Source organism: Vicugna pacos, chromosome 1, assembly GCF_048564905.1.
Source record: "Vicugna pacos chromosome 1, VicPac4, whole genome shotgun sequence".
In the NCBI taxonomy this organism is placed as follows: domain Eukaryota; kingdom Metazoa; phylum Chordata; class Mammalia; order Artiodactyla; family Camelidae; genus Vicugna; species Vicugna pacos.
Window position 1 is genome coordinate 113,659,935 of NC_132987.1, and position 27,377 is coordinate 113,687,311.

The 27,377-nt window shown below is 40.6% G+C and overlaps 1 protein-coding gene and 1 long non-coding RNA gene across 2 annotated transcripts in view; one reads left to right on the forward strand and one right to left on the reverse strand.

The window, feature by feature from the left end:
* On the forward strand, positions 1–17,027 carry LOC140698362 (uncharacterized). The gene is made up of 3 exons (XR_012076112.1): positions 1–98; positions 9,742–9,897; positions 16,745–17,027. It is a non-coding gene; the product is annotated as an uncharacterized lncRNA (long non-coding RNA).
* The window catches only part of EPCIP (exosomal polycystin 1 interacting protein), a 14,970-nt gene continuing 986 nt past the window's right edge, over positions 13,394–27,377 (reverse strand). The window contains exon 2 of the mRNA XM_006216021.4: positions 13,394–14,321. Within this exon, the coding sequence (XP_006216083.1) occupies positions 13,597–14,256 (660 nt within the window). The 5' untranslated portion in view covers positions 14,257–14,321 and the 3' untranslated portion in view covers positions 13,394–13,596. The remainder of the gene's footprint in view (positions 14,322–27,377) is intronic.

Genomic DNA, 27,377 nt, shown 5'->3' on the forward strand with positions numbered 1-27,377 from the left:
CCCTGCCGTTCCTCAGCCTAGGGTGCTGCAGTGCGTCTTCCGCGCTTACGCAGAGTGTTCACGCGAGGAAACCTCCCGCCAAGCGCTGGGAGGGGCAGGTAGGGGAGGAGGAGGAGGGGAAGGGGGAGGAGCGGGAGAAGGGGGAGGAGCCAGAAGGTGCAGCCAGGTTTGATGAAAGTGCAGCACCGACGGTGAGGTGGTCTTCTTGAGACTCTAAACTAAGGTGTGAAATGAGTTATTATTAACTCGATTGAGTAACACTTAGTATTTCTACAGCTTTATGGCTACAGAGCACTTCCAAAAACACTGAATTTTATTCATGAGAAAATGTTACCTGGCCTGATATTTTAGCCCCCTTCCCTTTATTACACTGAAAGCAAAAGTTTTTGAAAGAATGCCAAGTTTGCTAGGCAGTTCCGAAACATGGCTGATTTCAGAAACAAACAGGAGAAAGCAGCTCGAGGGGTGGGGATGGTTGTGACACTTTTCAGACTCGTGTTACAGAGATAAGAATCTTAACGGGCAAGGGCGGGGAACCGCTTATCTGAAGTTGAACTCACAGGCTTTCTTGTTTTGTAACCAAATCTAGGGCCTTTTCCTTCACCTGTGTGCGTATATGCAAATTACTTTTCATGTCTCAAAATTCAGAAGGTAACAAAGTGCATTCATATAGTGAAAAAACCCCACAGGCCTCTAGAAGCCTTCCAGTTCAATGGCAATGTTAAAAGTTTCTCATGATCCTCCAGAGATACTCTACGAAGATAAAAGCAAATAGGTATATTTTTATGAGTTACCTTTTCTACACAGTATGCAAATGGTGTATTTTTAATCTAACATAAATTGAAGGTCAGTTCATATCTGTACATAGTGTGATTTCTTTTATCCAGCTACATAGTGATCCATTGGTAGACTGTACTGTAATTTATTTAACCAAGCCCAAAAAATTGGTATTAAGATTTTTTCCTGTCTTGCTGTAATAATCAATGCTGTAATGAAAAGCTTCAAAAAATGGTCACGAGTGAAGAACCTAGGTTTGAAATTGCTGAATCCAAACTGTGCATTCGTAATTGTGCTCATTCTGAATTGCTCTTTGTAGAAGCTGCAACAATTTGTACTCCCCATCCTGTCAAAATTTCCACTTGATCTTTAAGTTCCAAGTTGAAGCAACAGATCCTAAACCCAAGAACCTCTGTGTCATACACATCTGCCCCTTTTCTTTGGTTTCCTTTGATTGGATTTGAGATCTGCCCACCCATGACTCACTTTTGGAAACTAGAAAGATGGTCTAGGCTGAGAGCATCCTCTGTAACATTTTCTTTCCAGTTAATAGGGAAAGTTACTAACATCTGGCTTCCATTCTACTCTCATCACTCTTAAGTTCTTATATTCTGACTGTTCAGCATTGATTTAAGTTCTGATTCCAACAGAGTGTTTCATTGGTGAAATTAAACTCCAGTTCCCATCACAGAAGATTCGAATTGTGCCCGATCAGCCTCTAGACACCAACTCCAGAGCCAAGACACAAATCTGCAGTAACATGATTAGGGCAGAGGTAACAAAGATAAGGTCCCAAGCAGAATACATTAATATCTTGGCCTAAAACTTCAAAAAGATCCTCCACTGTAAAATTGGTGGTTGGCTATGAATAGAGAGGAGGACACTGTTCATTTTAAAGCAAGCCAACAAATTAAAAGACAACATGTATTTATAACTTTGACAGTCTACCTATTCAGATAATTGAAGGGCAAAGCTAAACACTGAAAAGCTATCTTGCTGCCAAAGGTCCTTCTAGAGGTTACAGACCTTGCAGAAATTAAATTCCTGAAACTGAATGGCTGCTTCAGTCGCCTGTCAGCCAGTATATTATACAAACTAATTATTATATAAAATGCTCAGTGCTTTGAGCATTAAATGAATTTGTTTATTGAATATGATATGTCATCACTATGTAATATTGGAGTGTTTTTAATATTCTGGGAAGACAAAGGTGCTTCCATAGAACTGTTACATCTTATCATGTTGTTTGAATCAATCAGTTAGTTCAGTTTTTTTTTTTAAATCAACCTTCCAAGCAGTAAGTCTTATTAGTTTTTTCACCGAAAAATTATGACTTTACATTTATTGACCCATATATTCAGACACAATAGGCAAACCAGTGTGTTTGTTTTCTTTGCTGATTCAGTACTAGACTCTGTAGTCTGGAACAGTGCAGGTCTATGAATCTGTGAAAAGTTTTCCCTAGTCAGCTGCTAAATGAGAAGAGGAAGAACAGTCTGTTCGTGTAGAATAGCCAGATGTCCTTTCTTGGGGGGAAAAGGTCCTTTATTCTGAGATTATCTTTCCCTTTCCATGTCACTATACTAAAATCTCTTTCTTTATATGAAAGAATGATGATAATATCTGGTAGAGTGTTAATTTGTTGTTACACCTTTATTTGGCAAACTAAAAAGTAGTGAAAACTGTGAGTCCTCCCAAATGGTTTATTTTAGCTGAAATTTTTATTTGGCAGGCAAAATCTAATAGTCTAGGAAGCTCTTATCTATGAATTTTTTTCTTTCTAAAACTATAACTCAATAATTCTATTCTAAGGGGCGAAAAAGCTGAAATCATTTAATTATTTAATTAAGTTTCTTTAGACCTTGCCTTGGTGAAGGCAGCTCTACATTAACTTAAAGTGTAAGCTTCATGGGGGAGGACATTTTATGTTCTGTTCACTGCTAGCTTCACAGTACCGACCTGGCACACAGTAGGCAGTACATATCTCTCGACTGAATGGTCCTGGACATTATCTGTTTGTTTAGTTAGTGGTAAATGTTTTGCCCTATGTTGCTATAAATCAACATTTTCTACAGCTTGCATCCTTTTATTCTCAAAACAAGATGGGAAGACATTTGTTATAAATTACTGGATAGATTAGTTCTTAAAATAGTCATAGATACCGCCCTCTCTGCCTTTAGGAACTACCTCCTTTGGGAGAAGGGCACCCATCCCAGCGAGGCTGGAAGCCTGGTTATACAGTGTACTAACTAGGCAGAGGATGGGCATCTGATCCAAAGGAGGCCAATCAGGTTCTACCAAGATTTTGTACTTGGAACAGAGACAGTGAGTCCCTGCTTGTGGCTGGAATTGCAATGAACTCAGAAGCCAAAGGAAAGCCATAAATTACCATGTCAATTCAGGAGCTGAGAAAGCTAGTCTGTGCAGCAGGAGAGAAGGATTAAGCAGATGTGCTAGAAAGCAGAAGAGGACAGGAAGAATAGCATATGGGATTCTCATATCTTTCCTGGTTCATGTTCTCAATTCTTCTTAAAAGCTGGACTGCACTCCTGCCTGTGGGTTCCCTTCGATACCCCAAAATCCTTAGAATAAATTTCTTTTTTGTTTTGCTGTTGATGATGTTTTATTATTTGTGTGTGTGTTTGCTTAAAGTAATTCAAGTTTATTTCCATTAATTAGGAGCTAAGAACACTAGGACCAATGAGTTCTAACAAAATAAACAAGAGTTACTTAAATTTCGTAGTAATGGTAATTTTAGCCAGTTTAATAACTCTTCAGCTATAGCTTTTGTTCAGAGAGGAGCTTTTCTTTCTTCCTTTTTTTCTTTTTTTAAAGATATTCATACAGATATGCTCAGTGGTATTTAAGCAGTGGGTTAAACTGAGTAAAGCTCTTTACCGTGCAAGTATGTAGCTTTTGCAATTAAAGAGAGCCAAGCACCTCTCTCCAGAGCATGTGAATGGTCCTCTTAAAAATGTTAGAAAATTTCTAAATTCTTTACCTCAAACTGCATTTAGCCATTGTATCTAATTCAGTAAGATTATCTTTTCTAGAAAACTACTATTATTGGTGTAATTCAGATTTGAAAGCTTCAGACTTTTAGAAGTTAAAAAATAAAATTTTTTTTGCCACATTAGTATCCCCACTGGAGAACCCTCAACTGTTATGAATGGATTGGCAATTGAACTGTAATGGCTATTCCTTCATTTTCTGAAATGATAGTTTCTTCAACAAAAAGAAAGTTAGTGAAATTTCTTTCCATCCAAATTTAGAGTATCTTAAAAGTAAACAATGTTTTATTTACTTCCATGGAAATATTGAGCTTATTCAGTATTTTAAAAATACATCTGCTATTTAGACCAGGTAATTCTATCATCATCCAATCATCCATTCATTCAACAAAATTTATTTAGCATCTGCTATGATCTGCTATGATGCTAGGTAATAGGAATATAAACAAGACAGATGTGTTTTTTCTCCTTTTAGGTCTTTAATCAGGTACTGGAGATAGATAATAAAACAAGTAAAAAAACAAAAATTAATTACCGATTGCAGTTAATATTATGAAGAAATCAATAGGATATTATAACTTAAAACCCACAGATACAATAAAATGATATAAATTTCAACTTGATTCATTTTTTCTCTATGTGCCAATGGCCATTTAAATCTCTTTATCATTAGTAAATGTGGAAAGATTTCTGGGATTGAGCAGAACATTTTCCTTTAAGATGATTACAATTAATAGCTCCAGGATGTCTCCTCTTGTGAACCTTTCTTTGAGTATTTCATGCAAAATAAGGAGCAGCTGAAATTATTTTATCTGGTTTAGTATTTTATGTCTTCAAGTGTTACTGTGTGAAAGTGTAATTCATTATTGTAGTATGATATTTATATTACATTCACAAGGCACACTTTATGAATACATCTAAGAACTACACAACCGTTGCAGAAGCAAAAATAGCAGTGCATCCTGTCTAAAAGAACATACTTATCTCTGTTAGCGCAATACCATTCATGCAGTATTGTCTTTCCTTCTTGGGGGAAAAAATCAAAAGCAGATACATTATTAAAGACAACAGAGTTGTAAGTATCTCTTCTGGGTATAAAAGAAGTTAATGTTTCTTTTTTCTGTTATTTAGTTTTACTCAAGGGCAGCAAATTGTACACTAAATACACTGTAGTATGGTTATAGAAGGAAGTATCAAATCAAGCTTTGAATTTTTAAAAAACTAAGTGGACTTTTAAAAATAATCTTTTTCTAATTATAAAAGTACTACCTGCACATTTTAGAAATTTAGGAAATGCAGAACAATACAAAGAAGAAAATAAGAATCACTGATAATCTTAATACTTCATTTTTGGTACTTTTTTTCCAGAATTGTTTTATGAATATTTGCTTATTCATTCTTAGTGGTTTCAACCTTCCAGTGCAACACCTACTTGGAGTTTGTTCTCTATCCTCCTGATCTCCTCCGTCAGCCTTCTATCATAATCATAATGATTGCACCCTGGACCTTCTCAAATTACTAGGGAGTTACTGGGAGTCTTCTCTAGTTCACTTTCGTCCTTTCAGACTACTGACTCTACCTCCAGTCCAATGAGCCCTTCACTTTTCACCTCCCATCCTCTTCTTCCTGCCTTTCCCCCCTCCTTATCCAGATTGGATTTTTTGGGACAAGATTACAGTCACTTCCTTGCAACAACTTCAACTCCCTTCCCCCTCTTCCTTTGTTGTTCTCACCCAGAAAAACCCTAGCCATAGTTGAGCCAGACTGTGGCCTTCTCTGTATCTGTCTCTAATTAGTTAACCTTCCTGATTTTCCCTTAAATTGACTACAAACTTCAAATGGACACTAAATACGTAATTTTTTTTGTAATGCATTATTTTACTATGCTTCTTAGTCCGAATTTTATCCCCAGATAAAACAGTCAAATAATATGCATGGTTATATGGGATTTTAATAATAGAATCAGTGAGCTCAAATGTACAGATAGAATTTTGTACTCTGCACAGACTACTTAATCTCCTATTTGTTACTATCAATCATTAACCTGGCTACAAAACAAGCAAACAATAACCTGAACAAATTCTTCAAAGCAGAGATTGTATAGGGCACATTCTCCAACCAGAGAAAAAATTAGATGACAAACCAAATTCAAGAAAGTGAGAGATCCTTCCTAATTAAAAAAAAAAAAGGCCTTAACTACTTGGGAATTAATGAATAGTCATCTAAATCTCTGAATCAAAGAAGACAAAATACATGTACATTATCTGAAAACTCCAGAAACTAATAAAAATGTTATTTCCATATAAAAATATATGGTACATAGCTGAAGGGGCACTCAGAGAATAATGTGTAACTTTAAACTAAGTTTATAATTATAAAAGTAATAACAAAAATAAAGTATTCAGCCTCAGAAATGACCCCAAAAAATAAAACTAGCAAAACAATTCAAAGAATTTGAGAAGTAGGACTATTCAAAGATAAAATAGTAATTTATAAATTAGAAAATAATAAAATAAAAACCAAAAACATAGAAATTACAAGAAAAATGAAGCCTAATAATACAGAGCACACACACATATCACCCACAACTTCAGATATAACCAGATACGAGGACGAGCCAAATTAATTATGAGAAAATGTTATATGGAACCCAAAATACATTTGAAATTCTGCAGGAAATGTGTATTCTAGCAAAACACAAATTTCACAAAACTGTCCTAAGAAGAGACTTATAGGTCTTAACAAAATGATAGATTAAGAAGCTGGGAAGATTTTTTAGTAAGAAGTAAAGAGACTTTGAGTAAAGATGTGAGAATGACTGTGTTTTTATCAGTTCCTTTCCCCATCATTCCAGTAAAACAATGACAGAGACTTTAAAATGTATGAACATATGGCAATGAAGAGCTCACGGGAGAGCCAAATGCAGAAATTTCCACAAATTTATCTATGCAGTATTTTTAATGTCTCCTTGGTAAGTTTGCTTTCCCACACCATGAGCTTATTACTATATACCTCTTCCCTAACCCTTCATGCCTCCCCAACTGATAACTACATAATTCTTTACTGAAAAGATAGAACCATCAGAGGGAGCCACATAGACAACCTACTTGTGTCTGGACTTGTCTCCCTTGCCTCCACTCAAATGAAAATGTGAAAAAAAGTGAAAATGTGAAAATGAAAAAAGTAGCCTTCTTCCTATCAAAGATGAATTCAGCAACTTGATCTCAGGATTCTGTTTCCTCAAGGACTTCTCTCTTTTGTCCACCCTGTCTTCTTTTTTTTTTAACATTTTTTATTGATTTATAATCATTTTACAATGTTGTGTCAAATTCCAGTGTTCAGCACAATTTTTCAGTCATTCATGGACATATACACACTCATTGTCACATTTTTTTTTCTCTATGAGTTATCATAACATTTTGTGTATATTTCCCTGTGCTATACAGTGTAATCTTGTTTATCTATTCTACAATTTTGAAATCTGTCCACCCTGTTCTGCCTCATCAACACTTTCCACTGTGTCGTTCCCAGCAGCATGCATACCTATTTTAGTATGTTCTGTCCTAAAACTTCTTTTAACATCTCTTTTCAGCCACTGCTCCTTTTCTCTGGTCTCCTTCATAGCCAGGCTTCACACATTTGTCTCCACTCCCTGCCAGCCCTTCCTCCTGTCCCATTCATTCCTCAAACCTCTCCAATCTGACTGTCCTCACTACTTCACTAACACTCCTGTTATGGAAGTCACCAATGACCTACCTCTTGCAAATTCAGTGGACTCTTCTGTGTCCATCTTATTTGACCCATATACAGCCCTCAGCCCAACTGACTCCAGTCTCCTACTTGAAACACTCTCCTCTCAAGCGTGTGCTGGAGTTAAGGCCCTTTTGGCTTACAAGAGCTGATTGTCCACTCTCCTCTCAACTTCAGGGTCAGTGATGCCACCTTGTAGCTTGAAATTGGCCATGGTAGGAGTATTTACATCATGGAAATCAGCAAAAGCCTCAGATTAGATCTCTTTTTCCTGGAGATTAAGTATTTACCAGTTATTAAATATTTACCAGAACACCATTGCTTCAAAAACACCCTAAGCTTATGTTATTTCCTTCTTCACAAATCTTGTCAACCCCCTTATTGGATCTCCTCTAAGTGATCCCTGAGTATTCAGGTGCTTTGTTGTTTGACCCCGGGTCCTCTTTTTCACTCTCTTTTTAGGGACCAAATTAAGCCCTATGGCTTTAAATACTCTTATAATAAGGATGCTCTTAGGTCCGTGGCCAATATGGATCAGGTAGTAAGGTGAAGTGGAATTCAATTAAATGACAAATGAGTTGTTTTCTTTTGAGAAATTGCTCCTGGCTTGATGTAAGTCCTAATAGAGACTGAATGCCTAACCATGGGACACCAAGGGACCATGTGATCTTAGCTGCCCCTAATAAATGGAAGTTATCTGATCTACTAAAAATATAATGTTGGGCAAGCAAAACAGAGTGGACGTAGTATATAGGTGACTGGATGCTAGCAGTCTCCAAGACACGAGCAAGTTGGGAGAACCTTCCTGCTCCCTGTGCTTTTCTGCTCTCACTCTTTATACATTGCTGTCTGTCCCTTGAACTATACTTGTGGCCTCTTGAGAAATTCCCTATGACTTACTGATTAAGGAAGAAAAAATTCAAGTCTAGGACACATATATTTCCACACATTGTGCTGGCATCATCTAAAGTGGGCTCTGTAGCATTACAGCCCCAGTCAGAAGTGGACATGAGGGAGGTGGTGAAGGGGAATCCTTCCAGTATCAGAATACTGAGCAGTTCATCTGGTTGTCTGCTTTACCTGGAAAGAACATGGTGAGAAGTACAAGTCTATCCTGACTCATTAATAGTAACTGATGGCTTGGCTGTTTCACCACTTCTCAACTGGGATTCCTAGAGAGAATTAGCCATAATGCCTAAAGGCATCCATTTGATGTAATAAATTAACTTATTTTGTATGCATCTAAGTATGTTCCATCTTGGAAGAATTGAGAAAATAGTCATTCAGGTAATTTTCTATATGGTTTACTTCTCTCATAAAACCCAGAATGAGAAAGGCTGGAGTGGATGATTGGGGACTTGGAAGGAATAAGAATAAGGGGGTATTTGTGTCTATGTGAATACTCCAAAGTGCCCCCACCAAAAAGGATGCTCTCAATAAGCAGGTGGGTGAGATGACTCATTCTATAGATACCAGTCTACCTCTTTCCCTGCCTATGCCAGTGCTTACACAATGGGCTCGTGAACAAAGTAACCATGGTATCAGGGATGAAGGATGGATTCAACATGGACTTCTGATCTGGTTAGTGCTCAGCCTGTCAGCAGCAGAGGCCAGTGTTGATCCCCCAATATGGAACACTCCCTGGGAGGATCAGCCAGTTTCATTATATTAGACCCTTTCCATCATGAAGGGGGCGCAATTTGTTCTCACTAGATAAAGTGATTGCTTATTCTATGGATTTGCCTTTTTTTGTCTGTGATAGTTAATTTCATGTGTCAACTTGACTGGGCTAAGGCATGCCCAGATAGCTGGCAAAACATTATTTCTGGGTGTGTCTGTGAGAGTGTCTCCAGTAGAAATAAGATCACCCTCACCAATGCAAATGGACATCATCCAATCCTTTGAAGGCCTGAATAGAAGAAAAAGGCAAAGAAGGCGAAGTTTACTCTCTTTGCTTGAGCTGGGACGTCTGTCTTCTCCTGCCTTTTATAGCTGTTGGTTTTTCCCCTAACTAGGGTCCAACGATGATCGCACGTTACATTTAGTTGTCATGGCTATTTAGTGTCCTTCATTCTGGAACAGCCCATTCCTTTTTTAAAACTTCCATGACATTTTTTAAGAGTTCAGGCCAGGTCTTTTTTTTTTTTTTTTTTTTTTTTTTTTGCAGTGAGGGAATGTTTATTTGTTGTTTTTGTTTTTGCAGAGTGTCCCTCAATTTGGGTTTGGATTAGATTCAGTCTTAACATTTTCGGGAAAAATACTACACAAGGAATGAGTGCCTTCTCATCAGGCAGCCTGCGATGCCAATTTGTTCCCTTAAGTTGAGTCACTCACTTATGGACCTTTCTCCATCATAAAGGTACAATTTTTAATGAATAAGTAATCTGAAGGATCATGATACTTTTAGCCAATATTTCATCCAATCATTTTAGCATCTACTAATGATTCTGTTCAGAATTCATCATTACTGTGGTGTTTGTAAAATGCTGATTTTGGTTTCTAATATTCCTTTTATATGTATTAGTTGCCATTCTTCTGAAAAGCAGTACTTTCCCTTCCCATTCCCACTTCATTCCTTTTTCTCTCTTCCTCCCTCCCTCTTCCCTTCCTTCCTCCCTCTCTCTTTCTTTCCATCTTCTTCCCTTCCTTCCTCCCTTCCGACAGTACTGACTCATGGAATCTTTTCCAAATCAGTATGCTATGATCACTCCTGTAATTGATCACACTGATGTTCAGATGGTCCTTCTGTAGCTAGTGAAATCCTCTAAGCTGACTCCTGTATTTTTTAAAATGTCCCCTTCAATTTATTGAGCTTTTCTTACTTTCTGTCACATTAAGATGTTTCATACTCACCTTAAGTGTTTTGCTGCCTTCGCCCCCTGGAATCAGTCCTTTCTTTAAGGCTCTATTTTCTTTGTTGTGGTGGTGTGTTTGTTTTAATGGGAAATGGTTTTGAGAAACTAAAATGCAGATATTGGTGTGCTCTTTGCTACAGGAGTGTCATTGCTTCTTGGCTGTCTCAGTGGATAAAGCTAAGAAATACATATCTTAAAAATGTCTCAAAAAACACTACATGTCAGGGTTTGATTTATTGTTTTGTTCAGTGTGATAGAAAAGAAAGGTTAACAATGCAACTGAACTTAAAAATGTATCATGTCTGTAGCCCTTACATTGTGAGTAGTCCCCAAAAGTGAGGAAAATTTCTTTCAGTATTTGAAAACTATTACTTGATTCAGCAAAGAAGTTGTTTACAGCACTGACTAGCAAGTGACATTCCCACACACATCTTTATTGTTTAAATTTCCTCTTACTCCTCATGTAAATGAAAATATCCACCAACATTTATGCCAGAATTATACTTGCTCATTAATTGTAACCCTAGGTTGGCTTTGGATACAAGCATTTGGCAAAAATCAACTAATGCATTATTTGAAAATTAATTGTATACAGAGTTTATTAAAACAAAGATCATTATATATTTTATTATCATTTGTAAATTATGTGCTACACATCCTTTGTATCAGTAAAATTTATAATAAACTCATGGACATTTATATACACACATACTTTCTGGGGGAGAGCTGGTGGTTAAACTTTCACCAGCACATCACTGATCAAACGGCTAGCCCCAGATTAGCTGCAGACCACTGACATAGTTTGACCCACACAGTGCTATTTAAAGCAATGAATAAAAAAGTGAGAGAGTGTGCTGACATTTACAAATTACCTGGAATTCCTTCTTCTCCTAAAGGATCAGATCTGGCCCCACTGTGTTCTCCCCTTGCAACACTCAGCTGGCCTGAGCTGCTGTGGCCCCTTCAGGGGGGATGTACACTCTCAGTTTGCCACCATCCCCACCACTCCCTGCTGTCCTCCCAACCCTGTGGCTGAGCACCACATGCCATTTTCCGCCATGTATAGGCTGTAGATTTTCTCTGCTCCTTGTTTATCCTCTGCCACCACAACCTGAAATGCATTTCAGCCCAGAAATCTGGCAACCTCACGTTTGATTTATAACTTAATTAGCTTTCTTCTTCTATTGATTTAAATCCCAGTGACCCACAATTATTTCTTAGAAGAAGCACTTAAAACATGTGATAGGGCTTTGAAACTCTGAAAAGCCATCAAATGGAAGATACGCACTTTAAGATGCTCATAATTTCTAAAGTCATTTAATTTTATACTCTATTAATAAAAATCCATTAAAATTCAATTTGTTACATTTTAAGTAACTAATGGCAGTATATTTATTATTAATCTTTTCACGTATATCCTTCTTACTATTTTTTTCTCTCCGTCTTTTTTTTCCTTCTTTGTCTTTTTCTATTACTTTAATCTTACCTCTCAAATACAATGTCAGTAATGAGGTCACTATATTTTTCTATTAAAATTCATACTTTGGTCTTAGTTTTGGCCTAATTTAAACACTGACATTATAGACTCATGCTAATTAGCCTGAATGACCAAATCCCCCACCAATTAAGCAAATGTAGACATTTCAGGTTGTTTCAGTTACCCTATGTTAAGAATTAAAAGAAAAATGTGATAAATGTGATTTGGAGTCATCAATCCCAAGACATCCTGTTATTTCATAATAAAACTATTTCTTATCATTATGGTATCATAAATTCAATAATGTTTCAACTTCTTTGCACTCTGAATTTAGACATTTATACCACAACTACCACAGATTCTTTACATTCCACTTTGATGGTGAGCTGTGTCTCTGTGAGGGAAAATTTTCTTTATACCGTGATGAGCCAGTTTATTTGAAAAAAAAGTTGGCTTGGTTCCTTGTATCAACACACATAAAATTATTTTGTTAACTTGGTTGTACAAAGTGTCTTAACTTTTCAGTCTTAAACTTCCATGTGGACTGAGCCCTAAAAGCTCTCTTGTTAATTATCTATTAGTAATAGAAAAAAAAAGTTGCTTCTGTGTAGCACAAGGAAATATGTTCAATATCTTGTAATAACCTTTAAAGAAAAAGAATATGAAAATGAATATATGTATGTATATGCATGACTGGGACATTGTGCTGTACACCAGGAATTGACACATTGTAACTGACAGTACTTCAGTTAAAAAAAAAGTATCTATTAGTAATCGGAGCATATTTACTCACGGGAATAACGCTATCAGTGGCTACTGTATTTGCAGACTAGCCCTTAATGTAGCTCTAATGGTATTAATCTAAGTTCTGAGTTCTAGAGCAGGAGAAGGAGAGAATGAGAATGATGAGAGGAGGAATAGGGAGGTGGTACAGCAGGGCCAATGACGGAAGGAGGCCAGGAAAGAGAAGCAAACTGAGAGGAGGACCACAAGAGGAAAACTTCCTCTGGGTTTAAGCAAAACACCCTATGCAATTGGGTTTTGTGGCTTTCAATTTTCATTTCTGTTTCCCCCTCCTCAGGACCCCAGTGCCCTCATGTGGTCCTAAGCTCCGCCCTATCCAGGCCTGTTCTTCCTCCAAGCTTCAAACCACCCCCACCAAACACACACAAGACTCCCTCGCTCAGTGAGAATGTTCTTAGCAAGATGATCGGAAAATACCAGTCTGAGAGAACCTAATCATTTTGTGGGGCTCACAGTCCTAAAAACCTCTGAAATCAATCATTCTCTACTTAGGGGAATTCCAGCCCATGTGACAAAATGGAGCAAAAAAAAAAAATCTGATGCAGTGTTTCACAGGAAGATAACTTTCTTGAGGGTCATCCCCTATGCTGGGCACCTCCAAGCAGTCCCTGGTGGGCTTTGCTCTCTCCATTTCTGATCTAACATTTCTCTACCCATCCCTAGCAGCAAGGGCCTACCCTCTAGCTGGCCCTCGAGACATGTTTCCGGACTGAATCAAGTAGGTTTTTTGGTTCTTTTTATTTTGTCTTTCAGAACAGCAACCATGGTTGAGCATGGATGGGGCAGAGGGGGCTGTGTGTGAATGGGGGCTGGGGGAGAAGTGAAGTTGCTCAGAGGAATACCCATGACCTTGTTCACAGATTCCTTATTGAAATGATCCATGGTGTGCCTGAGTTCCCGGGGGTCGGACACAGCTACGATGTTAGTAAATGAATGTGACAATATAGCTTTTGTTGCTTAGAATTGGGAAGGTTTTAAAGTAGGAAAAGTAGGGGAAGTTGTTGGCCATGCTGGCAAAGTTTTCAATACTATATGATTTTAAGGATGAGTCCCTGTTGAAAAGTGCCATATCTAAGAAGGAAATATACATACAGTTTTGCCAGCCTTCATGTGGCAACATGGGCTTCTCCCTGGATTCACTCTCCCCACCATCGTGGATGAGTAAACTCTGCTCTGGGGAGGGACGCTTGGCCTCCGTGTTGATGCGAAGCCTCTTCAGACCGCAAATGGCCAGGTACTCAGTGGGGAGAGTGGTCGCACTGCACAGAGAAAGCTTCAGGTCCCGGACCTGCGTGAAGTTCAACAGGAGGCCCAGTGCAGTTGTGTCTGTGAACCAGATGGTCAGATGATCATCATAGCTAGTTTGCTCAACCGCAAAAGGTAACACGGTTTTACAGCTGCACATCAGGTTGGCCAAACTGTAGTCACAGTCCCGGATGTCCGCAGAGCAGCTGCAGTTCCGGATGGTGTTTTCCTTCGTGAAAATTAGTGTGCTGTTCCTCTGAGCTCTTGGGAAGCATTCGAGTGCAAAGATGCCGAGTGCCCCGATCAGAAGGAGGCTGCGCCCGGAAGGCAGTGCCATTATTGTCTCAGTGTGGGCCGGCGAGCTTGTGTTTCCCCTTCATGAGCCAGTTCATTGGAACTCTCCTGCAAGCAAAAATGCAGCTTTGTTATCACAGCCTCTCATTAGAAATGTGCAGCTTGTGGAAAGGGAGCCCCCCAAGTAACCCGTCATAAGCTTTTCTCTCTTGCGGTTCTAGCAAAGGCAGGCAAGGCTGGGAGCCCAAGTGCAGGCAGTGCTCTTTTCTCAGAGTCTCCTGAGAGGCAGCAGCCTGCTCCCTGGTCTCTGCTCACCTGAGCTATGAGACTCCCCGCGATGTCTGCTGGTAGGAAGGCTAACACACCAACAAGCAAGCAAGAGCAGATGCCAGAGACGAGACCTACCGCATCCTGTCTGTGGGCAGGGATTCAGAGTGATTTGAATGTGTACCTCCTCCCTCCAAACATCCCGTTACCAGTGCTGAGTACCTGTCTACCCCCTAAACATGCACGTTCCCTCCTCCTCCTTGATATCTGACTTCCTGGAATTCAGCAGACAAACAGTTCCTTGTTGGATTCAGTTACCCACGTGCTACCTGTTAATTCAGCATGAATACCAGTGAAACATTTAGTTAATGGTAAACTTCAGTTTCTAACTAGACAAACATACTCCCCTCAATCATATTAATCCAGTCATACTTTTCCTGGTCTCCTAGACCAGTATTAGAGTTGATTTTAACTGTGTTACTGGACAGTGAGAAGACTAATCACACACCAGTTAGTCACAATGATTTTGATTTATCTACTCCTTTCCCAGAACAACTTTTATGAACTGGTTTTAATCAAAGAACATACTGTAGTAAGCAATATATAAGCACTGTTAAATAATCTAAATAAGGTAGGAATGCATGTATGATTTAAAAAGCAACACCAATGTCCATTTCAGGGGGAAATTGCCCTACAATGCCTGGCATATAATAGATGTGCAGTCTTCTTTTATGGAGTGTTGGAATAAGGCACATATTATGAAATAAGGCACCAGATTTCAGCTTTGCAAAAATAATTGAATTTCCCCTGAGTTAGCTGATGACTGAAGAGACCAAACAATACAGTTCAGTGCATCTATATGTCTAGTAGTGGGCAAGACAAGATACTTGGAATGAGGTGTCCAACTAGGACAGTCCAGAGCTAGTGATGGGGCCCCGGCAGGAAGAGTGGTAGGGAGGGATTGATAGAAAGTGGAAAGGTCAGTCCAAGGAATTAAACACGTGTCCAAAGAAGACGGTGACAGCAGGAAAGGGGCTAGGCAGACTTGTAGCACTTGGAGAGCAAGATGAGGCTACAAGGTGGCAAAGCAAGGTGACGTGAAATCCAAGGCGGGCAGAGGGGTAGGTATAGCTCAGTGGTAGAGTGTGTGCTCAGCATGCACGAGGTCCTGGGTTCAATCCCCAGTACCTCCATTAAAATAAGTAAATAAATAAACCTAATTACCCCCTTCAAAACAAACAAAATAAATAAATAAAATATTAAAAAAAAAAGAAGAAATCCAAGGCAAGCAGGGCTGAAAATGCTGGGGTCAGGCAGACAGGCAGGCAAGCCTGAGTTCATCAGCTGATGGCTGGAGCACAGGGAGATTAAAACCCAGCTCTGCCAAGTAAACTTGAACAGAAGGTGAGACATTGGTTCAGGGTAATCATAGTGTCATTCATTCGTTCATTCATTCAACAAACGCTCATTGGGAGTTTACTGGGAGGCAGACACTTTGCTGGCCCTGGGGATATAGCCTAGAATAAGACCATGAGCTTAAGGAGCTTCTGCTCCTAGGGACTTGATTCTGCTTCCAGAGTCCAAGGCAGGCCAGGCCTGCGTGTGAGGATCAAGGGGGTGCAACAGTAGGGAGGGAGAGGGAGGCAAAGACAGGAGTCAGATAGCACTTGGCATGTGCTGTATGCCAAGGCCAAGTGGAAGAAACAGAAATGAACAAAGCCTGGACCCTGCCCTCCAAGGACTCTTATGCAAAGAGGAAGACAAATAAAACTGGACTGAGAAAGTCTCTCCTGAAAGTACACCCAGATACAGGATCACAGCAGAGAGATAGGTGAAGTCCATTCAGGGGACCAGATAAGGTGTTTTATAGTGTGTTGTGTTTATTTTGAAGTTGGCACAGGGTTCTCTTAAAGGATTTATTCATTGGCTCCTTTTGTGACAAAAAAGGGCTTTGAGAAACACGTAGAGCCAGAGTTCTCCCTGAACGAGAGGCTTGTTTGACATTGTGCTAGAATGTGGTGGTGACTACCCAACTTGGTGAGGAACAGTGCTTAATTTATTAATTACAAGATAATTTTAGATGATCAGCTGTCCCAGATTCCATTGGAGGTTTCTAGGACTTCCTGTCCTGGTAACCCCATCATCCCAGAACTAGGAATACTGTCGTTGGCCTGCTCTGATCCCAGCCTTAGAGGGAAAGGAAGGGACAGGCATCTATACATCAGCTGGAACCTGGTGACAGACGTGTCTCCCTCATTCTTTAGGTGCTGATGCTGTTCAGAGGCATGCATGGAAGAAGAAAAGGGGTAAGAAGGAAAAAGGACATGGATTTCCAGGAATGAGTGCAGCTGGATTTCCTGGAATGAGAGGGATTTGTGAGCAACTTCCCAGATGTCCAGCTGCCAGCTGGACCTCAGAGGGACCCCTGCCTTCTGGACATCAGGGAGCTCGAAGGCCAGAACAGGGAGGCCAGATGTGTGAAGCCTCATGAAGGGGTACAGGGTGGGACAAGTATCCCTGGTAAACAGTTTATGCGGTTCCCATGGAGATGCTAGTTGGACATTTTTTCCTTCAGTTTCACCTTGGATTTCTTTCTTGAGGTTTGTTGAACATGGATTGTGAACACCCTCATTGCACTACGTATCCATTCATTTGTGGGCACGTTCCAGCACAGCATAAGCAGAACGGGTGCAGATCCCTCACCTTGTCCCTGACACTTGATCTGCCCTTGCCTGTGGTAGTGGGGGCACTACTCGGAAAGAGACTTTTTTCTCTGGGGGTTTCTCAGCTTGTAGAAGGGAAATATGAATCTATTGGTGACTGCCTTGTATGAGCTTATCTGAGAATGAAGCCAGTACAGAGGAAAACAAAGACAAGAAATGGAGAGATACTCCTAACACTCTTTTTTTTTTTGAGCACCCAGATCAAGCCATACCTGACAATCTTCCTTGATTTTTTAAAGTATATGAGCCAAGTTTTTTTTTTTTCCTACTTAAGCCAATCTGAATTGGGATTTCTGTAACAAGCAGTTAACAGAGTCTTGGTACCCTGACATTTGGTAAACTGTGCCTTTTTCATTCATCCAATAAACATTTGTTGAGCGCTTGCTTTGTGCTAGACTCTGTGCTAGAAACAGAGAAAATAAAGCCAATCAGAGCTCCATCGAGGAGTTATACCCCAGTCAAAGAGACATTGGAACCAATAATCACAGTGTAATGTGATAATAATTATAATCACAACTTGCATGAGATGTTAAGTCTGCACCTAGGACTGCCTGGCAGTGGCAAAGTTCATAGAGGAACTAATATCTGATTAGAGAAATATTTTCTTCAGTGGGAAAAATAAAAGGAAAATATTGATGTAATTAGTATAGAGTAAGCAGCATTTGAAATATCCAAAAGTAGGACTGAGAGATTGACAGGCTATGGGGATGGCAGAGGTGGCAGTGGGAAGTTGGGAATCCAGGGGTCCTGTCGGGCTGGAATCCTCTGATTGGAAAATGACACATCATTTTCTCAGCATCCCGGCTTTTTGTGAGCTCCATCATTGAGATTTGCCTACTGTTTCCTAATATGCTTCACATCCCCAGGGGCAGGGGCATAGTGAGGGGTAGGGGGAGTGAGATGGCTTTGTTCCTACTCTACTTATGCCGTGCTGGAATCTGCCCACAAATGAATAAATGTGCCATGAAAGAACGGCCAAGGTTAATTCCTCCCTTACATCACGGTGTGATGCCGTTGGTGGGTGGGGGAGGGTATGCTCTGCTCCACACAATCATTCAGGGATTCAAGCTTTATTATTTTTTTTTAATACCAACTTCTAAGGCCCTCAGGTCCTCCACAGTATTTTCTACATGCATTTCATGGGCCAGAACTCAGCCAAGTGGCACCACCTCATTACAGGCAGCTTGGAAATAAAGTCCAGCAACTGTGCCAGGAGAGGAGAGGAGAACATGGGTACCGGTGGGCACTAGATGTGCCTGACATAATAAGGTTGTGAGATACAATGAATGACTTTCTGCAACCGTGACCAAAGCTCAGGGGTTGTCAGTCCACCTAAACTTTTCAGGCAAGATGCTGAAAGCCAGGTATGATCATTAAATCTTTGACCACTAAGTCACTGAGCTTGTTTAGAAACCAGAGCTCCTATTCAGACTCAGTTCAAATATAATTTTTATATTGCAGTTGGAGAAATTTTGATAGCAAGTAATACTAGCACGAAAGTGAAGATTCCTGAATTGAGCAGATACAGACATCAGTGACTTCAAAACAAATTCCACACAGATTCCTTCTCAATCTAGGATTACACTCAAAATTTAGATAATGTTTATACTTGGCTCCAAAAGGAATGTTTCAAACTAAACTAGTTCTGTTTATAAGAAGATATTACTGGTAAGGAGATATTGTGTCAGTGGGAGGATAGCGTTTGGACCATTTGCCCAAAACAGTTTTGAAATATCATGAATAATGATGTTTTCAACTCTATAGTCTTAACACAAAAGACAAGAAATATGATTGTGGGAAAATAGAGGGCCACTCTCCAAATCCTTACAACAATTAAAAATCAAGAGTGATTTCGAATTTTAATTCAGAAGTAAGTTTAATTTGAAATTAGAAAGGATTTTTTTTTAAGTGGAAAGTCAATAAAGGAAAAGACTCAATTGAAGAAATTAGAGAAATAAGAGGACCCGAAACTGATGAAATGCTCCAGCAAGAAGCAGACGGTCTGCAGTGTAATTCTGAGCTGCTGCCTGGGGAGGAAAGGCAGAGGAAAGTCGGTGTCTGGCATCCCAAGAAACCCACTTTGAAGCCAAGACTGGGGGAGCTCGGCAAGGGAGTGTCTCACAAATGCAATCCCAAAAGTGTGTCCCTGCAAAAATCCTCAAAGATTCGGAGGCAGTTAAAACAAGAGGAATTCCTGAAAAAAGACAATTTGGAATCGTGGGTGCATCCCACAAAGTGAGACGTGTCCCCGCACGTTTGGAGTGTATTTTATCCAGAGGGTGCCCCCTGCTTGCTAACACTGATGGCCTCGCTCACCCCAGGGATCTAATGTGTCGCCCAAAGAACTTCCGTGTGTACTCTGGGCACAAACAGCTGGGCAACTGATTATAACGCGATGTGAGTGCTGAGTGCTTATTAAAGACACAGATCGAGTGTTAGACACAAAGTAATAGGAAAGACTCCCAAAGAGGATGCTGTTTGGGCTGAGCAGAGAGGGGTTGGGGTGAGGAAAGCTGAGATGCTGTCGACAGAGGAGTCACTTGGGCAAAATCTCAGACTAGATTACTTGATGTGTTGTGTCTCGGGGGCCCTGAGGCTGGGAGCAGAGGCAGGGCTGGGTAGATGGGGGACTGTGCCGGCCACGCTAAGGGGTTTTGTCTACAAACTCCTGATCTTCACCCCATCGATAAAAACCCACTCCAATAGATGTAATTTTTTATTTTTAAAGTTATACGAAATGCCATACTTCTCTACATTGTAAACAATACACAAAGAGTAGAATCTTAAATATTTGAGACAAAAAATAAAAATGAAAGTTTGAGTCTTTTCAGTCCTACCCCACTGGCATGGCTTGTGGACTCCCTTGGATGAACACACCCCCTTGAAAAGCCCCTGCAAGAGGCAAAAAAGCAGTGCTGAAGGTTTGTAAGCAGGGAGACCTGTCTGCATCTGTGCTTAAGAAGTTCACTTAGATGCCAGGTAGAGATGGAATGAGAGGCGTACAGAAAAGAGGACAATGAGTTCTGAGTAAGAAAATACTTTTCTTTGGCATTTTCTTTGAAGGTGTATCGCTCTCCATCTGCTGGCTCCTTCTAACTTCAGGCTCTCCAGATAAATCTGTTTCAATATCTGGAATCCTTGAAGGACAGAGAGGACCAAGAGAGTAGGATTGAGGAGGTAGAATGAGGTCAAGGCTCCTGCCCTGCTGTCCCCTTGGCCATCCCCTCCCTACTCTTTCCAGATGCCCGGGGCTAAAAACTCACTCTCTAGTAGGGGTCTGATACCGCTGTTAAACCTTAATACAGATTTAAGTAAACACATTCTCACCCAAGGGTATTTGCACTTTAAGCCTTATCCCTACCTTGCCCCTTGTTAGAGGGATAGCAAGGGTTAAATAGAAGTACAGGGCAAGTGTGGGGCCAAGACGCCTCTTTAGGACCTAGAATTGAGCAGTCAGGGTTCTCAGGTCCAGTTTCCACTTTCATGGCTAGGCAATCACCCTTCCCACGTAGGCCAAGGAGGAAATGTTGGCTACTCTGTATTATGTGCATAAGATGCTCACGGTTGAGAAGGATTTTTGAAAACAGGATTTTTAGCACTTTTCTTTTCCTTGGCTCTGTTCCACAAGTTCACTGCAGGAGGTAGGTTAGAGAGAAACATTACGTAACATGATATTTAAAAGAGGAGTGATATTCTTGTTGTTTAATATATCAAAGCTTATAATGTTGAAAGTTAAGTTAACTTGAGTTTCTCCCCAGTGTTTTCTTACTGGGGTAAGTGTTGTCTTTGCTTGCTTCCTCGCATTCCACGATAGCACCCTTCCCGACCCCGGGACTAGCCACTGGATTTTCACATGCCCTAACAAGTGTCTGATTCTGAAGTCACCGCCTTTACAGTCTCTGTTGACAAAGATCACTACCCTTTCATCAAGGTTTACACAGTTCATTGTGAGAGGCAGGAAGCCGGGTTCACTGTGATTCTGATGTGATCGGCTTCTTGTTTGATTTATGCAGCAGGACCTAAACTGCTATCACCTGATTTATTTCCTTATCTAGAAAAAGAGGAAGTAAAAGTTCATGTCTCCGTAAGTTGGAATTTAGCGTCAAAATTAGCGTCAAGCATGCAATTTGGGCCTTCAGGAGACACAATGTAAAGTATTTTTGTGATTGTTCGTGTTCAACTCACTGGGCATCTTGGGGCCAGAGAGCCTTTCTGAGTCATTTTTCTCAATATGGTGTGGAGATGATAATACCTACCACACAGGGTTAGAATACGATTAAAGCAAATGCATGTGGTAGTGTATACAGTCTATCAGTGCTAATCGTAAGTATTATACTATTACTTATAAGTAACTATAATACACAGAGTACTACAGTCCTGTTCATAAACTATGATATTTTGTAATGTCAGAACCACAGTGATGACAGGAACATATTAGCATGAGATCAGAGCACCCCAAAAGCCAGCCACCCCCCACCAAAAATCTAAAATAACAGTTCATTTAATGCACCACTTGCATTGAAAATTTGAATGGAGAACAGGCTCAGCATAAAACAAAAAAGGCCTCTTGTGTCATTTTTCCTTAAACAAACAAATCCAATTTACAAATGTCCTCCTGTAAACTCTGGGGAAATGGGAAGCCTTGAAACTGTTAGTAAGCAAGTCTGGTAGATGCAAAGAATTGTCCAGTTCCCATTTCTGCCAATCTGAATGTACGTAAAACGTTTACAGAGACAGCAGGAGTATGGGATATGATCAAAACACTTTCCTTCTGGTCTCCTGCTGTGTCTGCTGGATATGGCAGCGGGCTGCATAATGGCCCCTAGAGATGTCCACACCCTAATCCCTAAAACGTGTGAATGTTACAAAGCGGGAGGGATTTTGCAGATGTGATTAAATTAAAGATCTTGAGATGGGGAGATTATCCCAGATTATCTGGACGGGCCCAATGTAATCACAAAGACCCTGCTAAAAGGGATTCAGAAGGAGACAGAGAAGAAAAAGGCAAAGTGACAACAGAAGCAGAGATTGGAGTGACATGGCCACAAGCCAAGGAATGCTGGGAGCCTCTAGAGGCTGGAAGAGGCAAGGAATGGATTCTCCCCTGGAGTCTCCAGGATGAACCCTGCCAACACCTTGAATTGAACCCAGTCAGACTGACTTTGGACTGCTGACCTCCAGAAATGTAAGAGAATAAATTTGTGTTGTTTTAAGCCACTCAGTTTGTGTGAATTTGTTACAGTAGTGATAGGAAATGAATAAGAAGTTATGAGGAAATGCAACCAAACACATCAAACTGCTTTTGGACCAAACACACTAGCCCCTCTTTATTCACAGCCCTGCAGAATTTATTAGTTGTTTCATATGTCCTTTTACGCTCGCTAGACTGGATCATAAGCTCTTAGGGTAACCATGTCCTCAGTTCCTTTCAGTTCTCCTGTAGTACCAAGCTCGAGGCTGTCATAAAGTAGTCACCCTGTATTGGATCCGGCCCAGCATAAACAGGTGCATCCAGACATGACTCGTGAGTTCAGGTGATGACTGGATCCAGGTGGTTATTTGCATGCGGAATTGTTGAAGAAAAAAGAAGGAAGAGTCAAGATGATGTGTGAGGGTCTGGGGCAGGAAGAGTGGAGGGATGGGAAGGCACTTGTCTCTTCTCAGCCCAGACTAGTTAATGCCTTGGGCTGAGTCCAGTGGAGTTGTAGGCAGAGGCTGCCTGGACAGCTCTCAAGAACTCTGAGATGTGGAGCACAAGTGGTTTCTGCCCATGTGACAAAGTGTGACACAAGCAGGGGACAGAGGCATTCTCCCCACTTCTGCACTGAGGGCAGCCCAGCTCTGGCACAGTGAGGGATGAAGGGCAGGCAGCACTTGGCCCCTCCTGGAGGCCAGACTGGGATGCCTCTGGATACTGCTCTCCAGGCAGCCAATCAACAGGGAGCCCCACGGCAGTGGCACAAGACAATCAATCTCCAGTGGTGACTAGGGGCAGAGGCACATGAAGGATCATTTGTGAACTCCTGGGGACCCCACAAAATGATTAGAGGAGACTCCATTGTGTAGACATGGTGGTGGGAAGGAGGCAGGTAGGTGGGAGCATGAACCAGCCAAATACAAGCAATTAGTATTGATTTAACCTTATTTGTTCTTACTGGTTGTTGAAGCCAGGATCTCTTCAAGTACCCGTTGGATTGCTGCTTTCAGATTAAATGTATTTCACAGTAGAAATGAACTGAAATCCTCAAATCTTCTAGACTAAGATAATTAACTGAAAAGCAGACATTTTATGTTTTGAAATCATTCAACTTAACTGAATGCAGATTTCGCCCACTAATTTGCTTATTGGATGCTGGACCCAATGCCTTTGCTGTGCTGTGTCAGCCAGGTTTCTGATCACAAAGCCCTGGTCTTCCTGTTGACCGTGGTTTCGCCAGCCCTCAGCCCAGGGCCTGACACACAGAGGCACTCCATACTTCTCTAATCCGAGTGAATCCCTGCATTAGCTAAGTCGGAGATGTATGTTATTGATCCTATACTTCCCCTCTTACCTTTTACCTCCTAGAATTGTGGAGAGTATCGTATTATCAAGTCAACTAGCAAAATTCATCTTCTTTAGCAAGAATTTCAGCGTATGGCCTAGCCTAGAGGAAGCAGAGTCAGATTGTGGGTATGAATAAGGGGGTGGGCCACTTGAGCTCAGTGTCCTATGCTTTGCCTGTGAGCCTCCTTAAAGGTCACTGAATGACGTCTGGCAAAAGTCCCACAGAAGTCCCGTGAGACATCCCCGACCTCTTATGACTTCACCAATGAGCATTGTCTAAGTTTGCAGGTGTCTTGGGACTTTTCTGTGGATCTGCTGGAGACACAGGGAAAACACACTCAGGATGGGGACCATGAGCCGCACGTCAGGACCCCAGGTCAGGGCCCCAGGTCACTGATCTTCTGCCTCACTGCAGACAGCTTCCCAAGCTGAAGGAAATCATGAGCAGAGTCAGCATATATTGATCTCACAGACATTTGTGAGCATCAGAAGCCATCACCCCAATTACTCTCGGCTGAGGGATTATAATAACCCCTGCTGCAAACTTCCCCACAGTCTAACATTTAAGCATCCAGTCTTATAAAACTAACTCAGGGAGAGCTTTGCTCAAATTACTGGGCCTGTATTATATGAGTGTGAGGTTGCCAAGGAAAATAAGTCAGAGTAATCCCTTTGCTAGGAGATGAGAAACAAAAAAAATGCTGGCAGACATTTAATATTTTAATTACCTGCTTCCAGAACAATAAAAAGGGATTCAGACCTTCCACTTACAGTTGTACATTATTATAACTCCATAAATACTTTAAACTATTTCCTTAAGATGTAAGCCTTAAGCTTTTTCCTTTCATCTGTATTCAACTATTAGATTTTAGAAAAGTAAGAATTAAATTTTCCTTTAGTGGTTTTAGTTATAAATATTGGAACCAAAGACAGTTTAAACCTTGCTGCTTCCTTGGAAGATGTTTAAGGGTTTTTAAATGCCTCCTGGGAATGACAACTAAAGGTAATGTGGGATCCTGGAACAGAAAAAGGACACTAAGTAAAAATCTAAAAAATTGGAATAAACTATGGACATTAGTTAATAATAATAATGTATCAGTATTAGTTCATTAATGGTGATGAACGTATTACCATAGTTACGTAAGATGTTAATAACCGGGGAGGCTGGATGGAGGGAACTCTCTGTGCTATGTTCACAATTTTTCTGTATGTCTAAAGCTATTCTAAAATAAGACTTTTATTTGAAAAGAATGTCTCCTGATCTCATTGATGACTCATTGATGGTAATTTTGGTGACAAGAGCAGAGCTCCAGTGCATAATCTGGGCATCACAATTTGGGCTACACTGAATATCCATGAAGTGGTGACTAGGCATGGCTCCAAATGAATTTTTTAGAACTCCTGGCCACAGAGAAGATCCCAGCTTCCTTAATAACCTTGGGGACCAGGCATTTCAGAGACGCAAATGAGCAGTGATCCTTTTATGGGAAATGGATCAAAACTAGAAAGGAGAGGCGTCAGGGGATATTGGGAGAACAAGTCCTGATGGGGGTGTGTGTGTGTATTGTCTCCTTTTGTGTGTGGCCTCCCTCGTGCTGCTTATGTTGCCCTCTGTGTCTAGGACTGTTTTCTGTTTCTCATCTGCTGAGGAACCACCCTCATCTCTTAAACTGTCTTCAGATCTTTCATGAATCTTTAGTAAACTAGGTGCATGGATGATAGTTCTTGCCTGCCTCAATCCTGTTTTTCTTATTGGTCCACATCAGTCAACCATGAAAGAAATTTAAAAACAGCATTTTGCAAGCAAATCCATAATCATACAGAGAGCCCAGTGCCTGCTGGTGTTAGATTTTAAGCCACTCTACTCAGGCTGTTCTTCTGGTCACTCTATTGGGGTGCTTGTCACCAGGTTCCCAATGACTCTCATCTCCCAGGGTGCAAAATCCTATGGTTAATTTCCTCGTCTCATTCTGCTTGACTTCTCACCAGCATTTGACGTGGTTGCCTACTCCCTCCTTCCTGAGCAAGGACTTGCTGTTCTTCCAGGACACCACATCCTCCTCTTTTCCTTGCTACCTCAATGGCCACTCCTTCCCAGTAGTTGGCTGGAATCTCCTCTTCCCTGGGGTTGTTGCACGCCCCTGGATCAGTGCCTGGCTCTCTTCTCTATGTGCATCCACTCCCTTGGTGACTCCATGCCAACTCATGGATTTAAATATTATCTGTATGCTGATGACTAACCAGGTCCCGAACCCTGCCCTGAGCTTCATGCTCATATATCTAGCATCTTACTTGCTAACTGTACCTAAATAGCTAACAGACCCCTCCAACTTAACTTGTCAGATACACAGCTCTTGATTCTCAAGAGAGTTTAGACTACTAGGTAAGGATGCTATTGTAACAGCATCTTACTGCACCAACATTTACTGCCCCTCAGCCCTGAGTTCCCAAGGCTAACCTAGCTAGCCATAGAAAATTGATGAGAGGGAGTGGACTTCCAAATAAGAAATGTGGGTTGAAAAATGACTGAAATTAGGAATTATATGTGTTTTTTAATGATTAGTAATAACATTTAATAAGTGCTTCTTTCATGCTGGGTACTGCTTGAAGCGCTTTACATGTTTTATGCCACTTAACTCTTGCAGTAATCGTAAAGGTAGATATTATTGCTCTATTTTCATATCAGAAAATGGAGACACAGAGAGGTTAAATAGATTGGTCAAAGTCACAGAGCCAGAAGGAAGCAACTAAGACCTGAAGCCAGATAGCCAAATCTACTTGAGGGAGTCGTGGTAGAAATTACAGTGTTATTTCCCACCCCAGGGTCGTGTTCCTACTCAAATCACATTCCATGCCTCATATCCTATTTATTGCTAGACTCTGCGGTCTTTAAGCTAAAGTGTGTATAGAAACCTCATGCTAGATGAATAGGATACAAAAGATGCAAAAGGAATGAAGTAAATTCTGTTATGCACAGACATTATAACACTTTCTTTTTTAAGAAACATGTAGATTTTAAAATAAGGGCAACACTGGTTGAATGCTGCTTCTGTTAACAGTCGTGGAATGTGGGACAAAGACAGAGAGCGAGCCAAAGGGGAAGTCTCAACTAAAATATGTAGCTACTGCTCCTTTCTGCTCAACACAGGTCCTTATAAGAGTTAATTAACCAATGGTTGCACCCTCCTCAAGCCTTTCCCGTGGATGGCTTGCTATACACTCAGCTAATGAGCAGCAATCAGTGGTGCTCCAACCCCAGCTTGGCACATCTGGCCCCTAGATTATACACTGTGTGATTTGTCTCTTCTCTCCACTCACATGGAGACATGATCCGTCAGAATCTGAATTTTAAAAGTGGGTTGTATAGTACGTTTGAGCAATAAAAATGTTGATGGGAAAAAGAAAATTGGGAGATCCAAGTCAGCTGTTGAAAAATACTCATTTCCATAGACACTTTACTGAAACCGTTATTTTCACGAAATGCCCAATTTTGTTTTAAAAAAAAAAGTAATGAGAAATCTTTTTATCTTTCAAAAAAATTTTTTTAAATATTGCACTACATTGCATTATTTGGTCTAAAAATATCCTAAAGATAGTTCTTTTCATTAAAAAAATTTCAAGCAAATGAGG